The sequence below is a fragment of the Etheostoma cragini genome, chromosome 8 (genome assembly GCF_013103735.1).
Source record: "Etheostoma cragini isolate CJK2018 chromosome 8, CSU_Ecrag_1.0, whole genome shotgun sequence".
Lineage (NCBI taxonomy): Eukaryota > Metazoa > Chordata > Actinopteri > Perciformes > Percidae > Etheostoma > Etheostoma cragini.
This window is the reverse complement of record NC_048414.1, coordinates 22,450,848-22,463,303: the sequence shown is the minus strand read 5'-3', so window position 1 is coordinate 22,463,303 and position 12,456 is coordinate 22,450,848. Positions and strand designations below refer to the sequence as shown.

The 12,456-nt window shown below is 41.0% G+C and overlaps 1 protein-coding gene across 1 annotated transcript in view; it reads left to right on the top strand.

Moving 5' to 3' along the window:
* The first annotated feature begins 1,679 nt into the window (after positions 1-1,679).
* Positions 1,680-12,456, top strand: part of nrn1la (neuritin 1-like a) — a 78,742-nt gene continuing 67,965 nt past the window's right edge. The window contains exon 1 of the mRNA XM_034878838.1: positions 1,680-1,924. Within this exon, the coding sequence (XP_034734729.1) occupies positions 1,867-1,924 (58 nt within the window). The 5' untranslated portion in view covers positions 1,680-1,866. The remainder of the gene's footprint in view (positions 1,925-12,456) is intronic.

The following is a 12,456-nucleotide window of genomic DNA, read 5'->3' as shown; positions in this document are numbered from 1 at the left end:
CATGTGATTGGCTGCTTAGAAATTAAGTGTTGACGAGCAGTTGGACAGGTGTACCTAATAAAGTGGCCGGTGAGTGTAGTTCAGGTGAGCTGCTTTGTTTCCTTCCAGAGACAAACTCAGAACAGCATTGAACCTGCAGCAGGACCTCAGAGCCCTGCTCATGGACACCTCAGTGGTCCACTGTGGCGGAAGGTAAATAAAAGCATTTACTCAAGTACTGCTCATAAGCACAATTTTGAGGTACTTGTTGTTTACCTGAGTGTTTCCACGTCATGCTCCTTTATACTTTTACTGGACTACAATATAATGCATACGCCACTTTCTTCACTCAACTGCTTTTAACAAAAATATTTTACAATGAAAATACTGAATGGTTAGCTTACAAAAACATGTTACTGATCAAATTCCTCGTTCCCAACCAATATCGGCTCTTATAAAAAAAATAAAGCAGTGTGCCTGTCTATGAGGTCATAAAGCAGATGTTTTATTCTTCTTTCCTCCATCTCTACAACCATCTAATAATGTCATCATTAATAATATATCAATCACAATGGTATTTATACTGAATAACAAGACTCTGATACTATAAGTAGGCTTATACGTGAAAAATTAAATTGTTTTGTAATTAAACTACAAAATAGAAAAGGGGAGTAGGACCAGAATTTTTTTTTTTGAACTTCCTTCATACTGTTCTGTATTTGAATTATTTAGGCTCCAATAATTTTTCATAGATATGTTTGCTGAGGATTTTGTTTTTCTTGGTTACTCTAGTACCATACTTAATTACAAATTCGGGGTACTTGTACTTTACTAAAGTCTTTTCTTTTCAAGCCTCTTTCTACTTCATTTCAGACAGACATAGTACACTTTTTACTCCACTACAGCTAGTTAGTAGTTACTTTTCAAATTAAAATTTTTGCAAACAAAACACATGTAGTTTATAAAATACAAGATTTTATTACAAATAAAACTACCAATATACAGTCCTATAAATAGAGCTGAAATCCTTAGCTGATTTAACACTTTGTTCATTGACAGAAATCATTTGATCGTTTCCAGTTTTTAAAATGTGTTTTTCTATGTTGAGTGCTTTTACTTTTAATACTTTAAGTACATTTTCCTATTGATACATACACACTTTTACTTAAGTAACATTTTCAATGCAGTACTTTTACTTGGAACAGAGTATTTTTTACAGTGTGGTATAAGTAATTTTACTTAAGTGAAGGATCTGAATACTTCTTCCATCACTGCTCATCAGGGACTCTGTGAGCTGCCGTAGACCTCTCCTCCTCTTCTCTACCTCATCTCCTCTCCTCTCCCTTTATCCCCTTCTCTTCTCTACCTCCTCTCCTTCCTCTTTATCCTTTCCTCTTCTCTACCTCATCTCCTCTCCTTCCTCATTATCCTCTCCTCCTCTTCTCTACCTCATCTACTCTCCTCTCCCTTTATCATCTTCTCTTCTCTACCTCATCTCCTCTCTTTACCCTTTCTACTCTCATTCCTCCTCCTCCTTTCCTTTCCTCCTCCTCCTTTTCCTCTCCTCTACTCCCACTTCTCCTCCCCTCCTCCTCTCCTCTCCTCTCCTCTCCTCTCCTCTCCTCTCCTCTCCTCTCCTCTCCTCTCCTCCTATAGGCGCGGATGCGCCCTCCCCTCCAGCAGAGCGGATGAGCGCGCTGTGGACGCCCCCCCCCTCACACCGACTGTAGAAGGCTGCAGAGCTGCACCGCGGACGGGAGGGAGACACTTTGACCAGCACCGAGCAGCGGGACAGCGTGTCTTGCCTTTTTCTTTTGGAAGAACTACTTCGGGATTTCGGCGCACGCCTGAAACCTGTGAGCGCGGAGGACGCCTTGTCGGCTCAGCATGACATCTCTGATGAACTCCGCGTGCCTCTTCTTCTTGCCTGTTGCTCTGCTTCTAAGTAAGTAATCTACACGCAACATATTAGAGCGATTCTCTTCAAACTTGTATTCCTGAACAAAGCGCATCTTACGCGTCAGTAGGCTGGCGGGCATGTTTGGAGTAGTTGTGGCTGCGAGTCATTGTGAGTAGGCTAAGATGCAGATCTGGACTTTGACCTGATTATTAAGCCTGCTCACTGCAGATAGTCTTCTGTTAAAGACCGCGTCCCCCGTCCCCCCTCCGTCCCCCGATCTTCTAGACATTACTCTGCTCTGCAAGTTCGAGGGTCCCGTAGCTGTTCCCGCTGGTCTGCAGCATCGCTGCTGCAGGAGCAATCCGATCCGGCACAGGTCTCCAACAAAACTGCCTAAAGGTTGTGGATCCAGCAGGCTCGTTCCTGCGTTAGATGGGAATATATCTCCTAAAATTTCATTTACTCATATGTCCCCGAAGCCTTTAATACCTTTGATGAGATAACTTGTACATGTATAATAGTGCAGCAGTAGATCCATCCATGTTAAGTAGGCGGACGATGGGAGACACCGATAGTAGAGGGTCCTCCTGTGACTCCCACCTATCACCTTGCAAGTTAAATGAACGGGCTATTAAAGAAAAATTGGTTAAGGGGCATAACAGCAATGTTGTACTGCACTTCCTTAAAGTTGTGGACTTACAAAAGACCGATAAAAAAAGAAGGTCAAAATCAGTTCCAAAAACCCTGGACCATACCCTTTCCCACAATGCAACTTGATTACACCTTTCATTACTGTCCTTGTCCGATAGTGCCCACAGTTTGTATCAAATCATTTCTGTTAAAAATCTGCACAGAAGCTACAGAAGACGTTACACGGCTGTTTTCTCCTTATAGGGGAGATCAGGGACAGTTGTAACACTTTTTGCAATTTTTATCAATACTTCAAGAACCATGTACACTGGAATAACTATTAAGTTATGTTGTAAACTTCAATCTGTCAACTCCTGAAAGCATTTATTTAAGTTCTTTTTTTTAAAAATATGTACAGGTTGCAAAATGGATTTTAATATAGTGTCTCCACTGTTACAACCGTCCCTGTAGTAACACATGTCCAAAATACACATAATGAATCAATCATATACTCAACACGGAAAATATCATGACGAGTCAGCTGAACTTGGTGGAGTGGGTCTTTAATGAAAAAATATTGAATTGGGGCTCTGAACCACAACTTTAAACTACAGTATTTGTTAAAAATTCAACATCATCGTTGTTATCTTTGATCATAATGCTACTACGGATGTCAAAGTAGTGTGGATGGGGGGGGGGGGGGGGGGGGAGAAAGAGTCGCACCGATGGAGATAAATGATGAATGAATCACATCTGTGCCCCTCCTATTGCTAAGCAGAGTCTCTGGAGGCTCGGTTCAGCGCCACCTGACCGGGACACGCTCCTCTGCTGCTGCTGGCGTCTCTTTCACTCACTCTGTCCCTCAGCACCGGCACGCTGGGAGTCGGAGGCTCCTTATGTCTTAATATGGGCTGGTCGTTACATACAAATATCTTTGTTCCTATAAAACTCTGTGTGTTGATGTGAGGTTGATGTGTCCATGAGCATCCTGTTACCTTTGACCTTCCAATACACGGAGACAAACTATTATAACATAAATTGGCTAAGATTAATAATAGCCTATAATTAGAACTGGTATTAATAGCTGCCTTTGATCACTATGGTTCTTTACAACGGCGTGCTCCTATTCCTGTCATACAAGAGTGTGTCAGTGTAAAACATCCAATGTCCCAGTCCCGGGGGAGACAATTCACAATATTTATAAAACGTTGTGCAAATGTTGCAAAAAATAAATAAATCTTTTTGTAAAACGCTTCTCAAAGGAAATAAAGGAGGGATAAAAAGCAGAAGAGAGAGTACAAATGCACAAATCCAGGCACATTGATTTGAACATGTTTCATGTGGGGTGCTCTGCTCAGCAGCATCCAGAGGGTTGTTCCTAGGTGTCTCTGGAAATAAAGAAAAACAAGGAAATGATATACTCATTACATTATAACCCCAAATCTGTAATAACCACAAAAAAAGGCATTTTTTCATGTCACAGCAGGAAAAGCACCGGGGTGAATAATAAAGCCTCTGGAAAAACGCCCACATAAGTCGTTTGTTTAAGCAGCAATAACGCCCTATATCTACGTTTATAATGACTTTAGTAGTTATGAAGGGATCAAAGCAGGAAGTAAGGTCAGACCCTCTTTCACTGCGCTGTGGAAGAGGGTCTGGCTAGTCCACACTAAGGATGCAATGATTATATTATTCGGTTGGTATGATTATAGATTGAAAAATAATCACGGTTTCAACATTATGATTCATTAATAAATTGAACTGCTAATGTATGAAATCATGGGAACACTCAAAAGGCAGCAATAAATAACACATTTTAATTTTTTTTTAGATTAGAGACTAGAGGTAAATCAGTCACACCCATAGACTGTTAATATTTACAGTTTATGGTAACAACAAAAAGGCCAAGTTGGCAACAACAGTAATGTCCTTCTTAAGAAGAAGTTATACGTATATAAAAAGAAAAGAAAGAAGAAAATGCTCTGAAGGTCCCCACTCTAAGCCATCAGTGTTAAAGGACATTATTAGGACGTTGGTGGTCAAGCCCTCAAGCGCACAAGTCTCCCATCATTGTAAGTTACATAACAGGTATACGTTTTTAATAGAAAACAAATAATGTGGTCGTCTATTATAAAGTTTCACAGAGGGAAGTGCATTCTTGCTAGCTGGTGTGTCTAAAGGTTGGAGGAGCTGCTAGCCAAGATGCACCTGTCACAGGGAGGTGTGCAGCATGTTGCCAAGGAATAAATGCAACGGAGAGATCTCTTTGTATGAAGAGGAAGTAACGTTAAAAGAGAATTCCGGTCAATTTCAACATGTAGCTTTGTTTTTGTTTTTTAAATGTGTAGTGCTGTCAGTAGTGAGACAAATGAAACCGGTGCTGTCTGCATCGTTATCCTCCTGTTAGAGCTAGCACCCAACAGGCTTAAACAGGGCAAGTTTTAAATTTGTTTTTAGCCTCCAAACATGTTCAAAATGTCACTACCAGTGCATAGCCGTGTGCAGTGATTCCTTCCAAGTGAACACAGTGAATCTGACTGCTGTAGATGTGACAGAAAGGAATGCAAGTTGTGTTAAGACTTTACCAGAAAACAGGAAATAAGCAGGTCTGTGCACTGGCTGAATTAACACAACTTTTATGCCTTTCTACTGCAGTCAGATTCACTGTGTCCACTTGGAAGGAATTACTGGATTGCACGTATGCACATATATTTTGTCGAGTTGTGTTGGTTACTTAAAATATCCCAAATGTTTTCAACAATTTTCAAACCCAAAGAAATCTGTAATTTTAATTTGTTTCATTGGTGCAATAATTCCTAGCGCATGCGTCAACATTGTTGGTTTGGACTGCCAGAAGTTGTTATAAAGTTACTTTTAATACAAATTTTGGCACATTTTTACAATACACTTTTTAGATCTTGATCGTTTTCAACTATGGATTTTGACGTAATGAAGAATTTTAGTCTGGTTCTAAAGTTAGCAGAGAAACGATCTGAGCTTCTTTTTTTTTTACGTAAAACTTCTTTATTCAACGTTTCCGTTTTCATCACTGGGTCCATTTGCTTCGGAGAGGAGGAGACCTCTGCAGATAATTCAGCTTCTGATAAAAACCTCCTGAAGTCTGGATCTTAAAGGTCCCATGGCATGAAAATGTCACTTTATGAGTTTTTTTAACATTAATAAGCCTTCTCCCAGTCTGCCTACGGTCCCCCGGTGGCTAGAAATGGTGATATGTGTAAACCGAGCCCTGGGTATCCTGCTCTGCCTTTCAGAAAATGAAAGCTCAGATGGGCCGATCTGGAATCTTGCCCCTTATGAGGTCACAAGGAGCATGGTAACTCCACTTTCTCTGCTTGGCCGCCAAGAGAATTTGCCCACCCATGAGAAAAAGAGAGACATCATGGCTTTCAAGCAAAGTGGCAGCTGGTCAAGGCCACACCACCAGCCTCCACCTCGCCCCCTCTCTTTCCTCCTCAAAAGCTACAGACTCAGAAATGGCACGTCCTAAGGAAAGATCATTGTGGGACTGGCTCTAGTGGCTGTAATTCTGCACCAAGGCTGAATTTTGGGAAATAGACTAGAGATTCAGTATTAGGGGACCACTAAGGCCTACATAAAAACATCCAAAGAGCACCATGTAATGGGACCTTTAAGTTTTAACAGAAACAAGCTGAGCGAACGTTAGTGGGGATTCGGCTCAAAGACCCTCCGCTGACGAGCCAAACCGCATCCGTAAAACAAGGAACCGCGTTATTCTTCTTGTTTTGTTTTGAAAAGACCTCTGCGGATAATTCAGCCAGTAAAAACCTCCTGTAGAGGAACATTGAAGGAATCGATACCTGAAAAAGACTTACTGCAATATCAGCATTTTCACTGTCTTTTGTTACTGTTTTGGTTGAGAACTCTAATAACCGAAAATTCAATTTTGCAAATTTACGTCTAATAAGTCATTAAGTCCAATCAGCTCGTTACAAAACACTATGTACACAACAAGAACGCCATGCTAGCACCTCTGTAAGGTTGTTCACTAGATACAGTAAATACTGATGCGAACATGCTAACATGTTCACAGTGATAATGCTAACCATGCCAATGTCTACCACGGACAGAGCCCCGGGAATATATTTTGAATTGGGGGTGCTGACAAATTTCCAGAGAAGTTTTCAGGGGTAACACAGTATAGGCACAGGGCTGCGACAAAGGCACGGAATAGGCCTACTACAAGTTAAAAAACAGAGCCACTAAACACATCACTGAATTATATTAAATCCAATAAAAGTAAAGCAAGCCATGTCCTGACACAAACATTGAAATAGAGAAATGCACAGCAATAGCAAATTTAAGGCATGAAGATATTGGACTGTATATTAACAGTTCTCAACAGGGCTTAATCATATGTGGTAGGATAATTAAATATATGTGCAACCTCATTCTGGTTTTCCAATAAGAAGGTTTTACACGCGTGCAAAAAACACAATTATCTCCAATAATTCGTATAAACTTTAAGTTGAACTGTTACTGAACAGTTGATTTCAATTTACTGCACGGCGGCAGCATAATAGTAAACCAGCATTCTCACCTTATGTTGCAGTAAGAACACAAAAAACACCAAACAAAATCCTCATCTCCAAAACGTCTACCAGGAAAAGTGTGACCCCAAGGCTGCGTTGACGTTGTTAAGGTTCCCTCCGTGGGTGCCCTGGTGCTGCTAGCTTGGCTAAAAAACATTAGCTGCCTGGTGGTCTGGTGCTAGTAGGTCGCTCTGGGACTGTGGAGGTGGAGAGGTGCTGCTAGCTTGGCTAACAACATTAGCTGCCTGGTCGTCTGTTGCTAGCAGGTCGCTCTAGGACTGTGGAGGTGGAGAGGTGCTGCTAGCTTGGCTAACAACATTAGCTGCCTGGTCGTCTGTTGCTAGAAGGTCGCTCTAGGACTGTGGAGGTGGAGAGGTGCGGCTTGCTTGGCTTACAACATTAGCTGCATGGTCGTCTGTTGCTAGCAGGTTGCTCTAGGACTATGGAGGTGGAGAGGTGCGGCTTGCTTGGCTAACAACATTAGCTGCCTGGTCGTCTGTTGCTAGCAGGTTGCTCTGGGAGTGTGGGGGTGGAGAGGTGCTGCCCCTTCTTTTGGTTACAGTTGCTGAGTTTTCTGCCTCTGATCTTTTCGGCTTTTTAGCCGGTGGTTGAGTTATAAAGAAATCCAAAATGCGCTTTTGTGGCATGGCTAGCAAACTTCTGTACTGTTGACCCCCTGGGAAAGTTCCCACAACTCTCTTCACTCATTAGCGTCAGAGGCCAGCAGCGCGCCTCGCTCTTGGCAAAATCAGCTGATTCATTCTAATTAAATTATGTCTTTATCGCTTACTTACCAAATTGTAAAATATATTACATTTAATTTTTAATGAAAGGGATTAGGTTAACATTAATAATCAAGTTATTAAAAATAAATGTTTTTGTTTTTTAAATTATGGTTGTAGTTGTTTGTCCTTTTGTTAGGGGCTGCTGCAGCACCTTCCGCACCCCTAGTTCCCTCGGCCATGACCACAGATGTGTAAAAACAACAGTTGGCTTCTCGCCACTCTAACTGCTTGCTCTTGGGGGAATAACTGGAATTGTTGGGTATTTGTAACATATAGAGTGGGGTCTGGACCTACTCTATCTGTAAAGTGTCTTGAGATAACTCTTGTTATGTCTTGATACTATGAATAAAATAAAATAAAATTGAATTAAATGAAGGGGTTATGTGTTACTTTTTCTTGGCCGAGACCATTAGCTCCTTGGAGTCTTTGTTGATTGCCTGCTGCCACCTTAGGTTGTATGGATTAATTAAAAAAGATATAATGTGTATTTGAGTAAACTTGATTTGCTGGTATGCAACTTTTGTTACCTTTGGACAGAGCCACACTAGAGTCCCGTGTCCAGTCTTTATGATAAGCTAAGCTAACGTAACCGGTGACTGGCTCCAGCTACGTTTTTAGCTGTTCAGACATGAGACAGTCTTTTCAATTTCTCATTGAAGTCTCAGCAAGAAAGCAAATAAATATATTTCCCAAAATGTTAAACTATTTTTTGTAACATGTCTGACCTCCACTTCTCTCAAGTTGAGTATCAGTTTGTCACCTCTGATTTGGCTCAAAAAGCTCCAAGTCTTGGAGAGGTCTCGTCTCTGCGTCATCCCAATAATCCCAATAAAAGCAGTCCACAGGCGAGAGGCAAAATATATTTGGCTTTTAATTGTTCACCAAAGGAAACGCTTCCTAACTTCACTCTCTCTCTAAGTTTCCACTCAGTGGGCCGACTGCAGCAATTTCCAATTTTTTTTTTTTTTAATGCAGCACAGACATAAAGTGAAAGATTCCTCATTAAAGGGGATGTACTCACAGTACTAAAAGAAAATATATCAATTACCTTTGTTTTTCCACAGGCTGCGTGCATGCACGGCAGACCGCCTATGAAAGGAACACAGAAGCTTGGATTACACAAACAGAGGGAGTGTGACTTCCCGCCATTACTCCACTATATCTTTACATATAGCAAATATTTCTGTGCTGTTGTAGTAATGTTCTGAATGTCAAGTACAGCCCCTTTAAAATAGGTTTAAAAGTAGGTTTAAAAGCTTCTTCCTTCCTTTCCTCCCCATCTGACTCACAGGGACCACAGTCTCTACCGCTACACACACACACACACACGCACACACACACACACACGCACGCACGCACGCACGCACGCACACACACACACACACACACACACACACACATACACACACACACACACATCCGCTTTTCCCTTCTTCCTCCTACTTCCATCATCCCCCCTTCTTTCCTTCCATTTCTTCATTTCTCTTACTTCTCATGTCTCTCAAGTCATTACTGTATTATCTCTGTCGTCCTTCCATTACTCCTTTTCTTTTTGATGTAAAACTTGCTCATCTCTCTTCTTCTGCTTCTTTCATCATTTCGTCCTACTCTTTTTTTTCTACTCTCCTCTGTCCTCTCTCTTCCTTTTCATCAGAAGTTCACAAATATTGATAAATCTGATGCTAAGATTCCCTCGTCACATGTTTCAAATCAAAGAAAAGCCTTTCCAGGAAATTAAAAAAATATAGAAGGGTCTAAGAGACTTCACGTGGTAAAATATACTGTGGCTACATATCTCATGGACCACACTGTTTCACTAACATGTGATCACATGAGATCAGATGTGAGGACACATGGCACTGATTACTTTGTTCCAAAGATGTAGCAAAAATTAAAAGACTGGAGACATTTGCCCCTCATCTCATTCACTTCCATTAAAGCATATGTATGATGTGGATGAATTGAAGAGTGGTGTCTAGTGTCTGAGCTTGGACTATCTATGTTGTATAATCATGTTGAAATTTGACCTGCAAACTTGCCATATAAACAAGCCCTGTAGAGACTGTTGATGATGTTTTAACCTGACCGACCATGCAGGTTAGAACATCAGCTAGTAATAAGAGATAGGCATACTGTGATCAACACTTCTTATTTAAACAGCTTTTGGAACAGTTCACCATGAAGATGTACGCTGCTGTATGTCCTGATTATACAAGACGAGGCAGGCAGCAGCTGCACATGTCGTCTCCTCCTTCAGTCAGTTCAGCCTGATCAATCCTAAAGCTAAACATGAGTCTACTAGATCGTCGGTGTCCCTGTTTCACGACATTATCATTATCTGTGCATGGAAACTACACGCTGTCCAATTAGTGAAAGACTGTTGTTATGGCGTGTACATTCAACCTGCTGGAAGTGGTTTTCAGCAGAAAAGACACTGCTGCAAGGGGTGGGGGCGCATGCACGATCACGGAAGGCTTGTATCATGTGGATGTGCCGACAGTTTTGTTTTACTTTGAATTCCTTCAATTCAATTCAATTCAATTTTATTTATAGTATCAATTCATAACAAGAGTTATCTCAAGACACTATACAGATAGACCACACTCCAGAATTTACAAGGACCCAACAGTTCTAGTAGTTTCCTCCAGAGCAAGCAACAGTGCGACAGTGGCGAGGATTCCTCGCCACTGTCGCACTGTTGCCACAAGGCGAATTCCTTGTGGGGGCTACAGAAACTACGCACCATAGCGTTAAGATACCTTGTTACCTTAAATCTATTAGTGTTGTAATCTTGTCTCGTGTTGTAGTTAGTAGATGGTCCCTAAGCTCTTTAACGGCCGTCTCAACACAGGAACTGAACAGAGAATTAGCACAGCTTTCATGCATTATTTTCACACTACTGCAACCAGATTCACTGTGGTCACTGGGAAGGAATCACTGCACATGGGTAGCCACTTTTAATGACATTTTGATCATGTTTAGAGGCTAAAAACACGTTTAAAACTTGCCTTGTTAAAGCTTGTAGGGTGCTAACTCTTGCAGGAGGATAACTCGGTGTAGGCAGCACCAGTTGGTTTCATTTCTCTCTACTGACAGCACTCCAAATTTAAAAACTACAGAGCTATGTGTTGGAATCGACTGGAATTCTCCTTTAAATTCCTCCAGCTGGGGAACAAAGTGACTCACCCAAGGTCTCGCCAACAACGAATGCGTCTGTATGACAAGCCTCTCCACAGTAGGGGAAAACTGGGCTGGATCCGCGTGAATATGACTCCACAGTTTGACGGAACTCCAACTCCTTTACCTTGAACTAACGTCTCTCTGCCGGGTCCATGTGATCAGATCATTCTGTTACTATGAGGGGGATCAGGGGACCCAAACGCAAAGAGGAGGCAGGCAGGCGGGAGAAAGTTGGAGTTGAGGATTTAGTAACAGAAAAACCAGCGCAAATGCAAAAATGCAAAAAACAAAGGACACAAGCAGTTCAAACGGAGGTCGACAAAAAACTAAGTCCAGAATGCAGAAAAGGGAAAAAGCAGGATAATGCAATTTAATAATAATATATAAATATTTTTAAATTGGTAAATATAATTGTTTCTATGGAGATAGCCACTTATTAAGCCCCTTGAGGGGTTTTCGGCAATATCCATCACATCTTTTTGTGAAACACAAAACACTGTTTACATTTTTTTGTTGTGAAAATAAAATTAATCATATCAAATCAGGATAACAAAACGAGAGCCCAGATACATCAGGGAAGACAGAGACAACACATTAGCAAGAACAAACCCAAAATGATCTGACAACAGACAAAAGAAATGCAGAACCTAGATACACAGGGGTAACAAGGATCAGGTGACAGGCGGGGAATCACAGGAAGCAAAACTAGACAAGACACGACAGAAAACCAGACTACCAAAATAAAACACTCATACACCATCCAAAGAGAAACATAAACAGTCCTCAGAATGATACACAATTAGAACAGGAGAACAGAAAGATACTCCATAAATACAATCAACATGCAAAACAGGAAACAGCAACTGAAAAATACAAAAAGGCAACAGAAATATCCACAACCTCAAACAAGCATAAAGCTTTGGAGACAAAAAGGAAATAAAAATTACGAGGGGGCATTCAGGTTCATCACTTCAAGCACTTTCAATTCACCTTTTTTCACATTGTCATTTTATACATTGTTATTATACAAATATTGATTGTAACTTTCTCTAACTAATCTTTAATTGGTAGTGGCAGATTCCGCCATTCCTGTGCTGGATTCGAACAACCATCAAAGTCATTTGTAACATCCATCTCTTTTTCCTAATCTCCCTGTTCCTGTTTCCATATGTTATGTTCCCTACGTCCTCCATTTTCTTCTATCTGCACCTTCCCCTTGATCTGCTCAAGGGGGATTGTTGTATGCAAAGAGTGACAGTTTGCGTGTGTACACATTTGTAGAATGAAGTATTGGATTACTATAAGACAATTCAAACAAGCGTGTGTGTGTGTGTGTGTGTGTGTGTGTGTGTGTGTTTCATGTACATATTTGTAGAATGAAGGATTGGATTACTATAAGACAATTCAAACA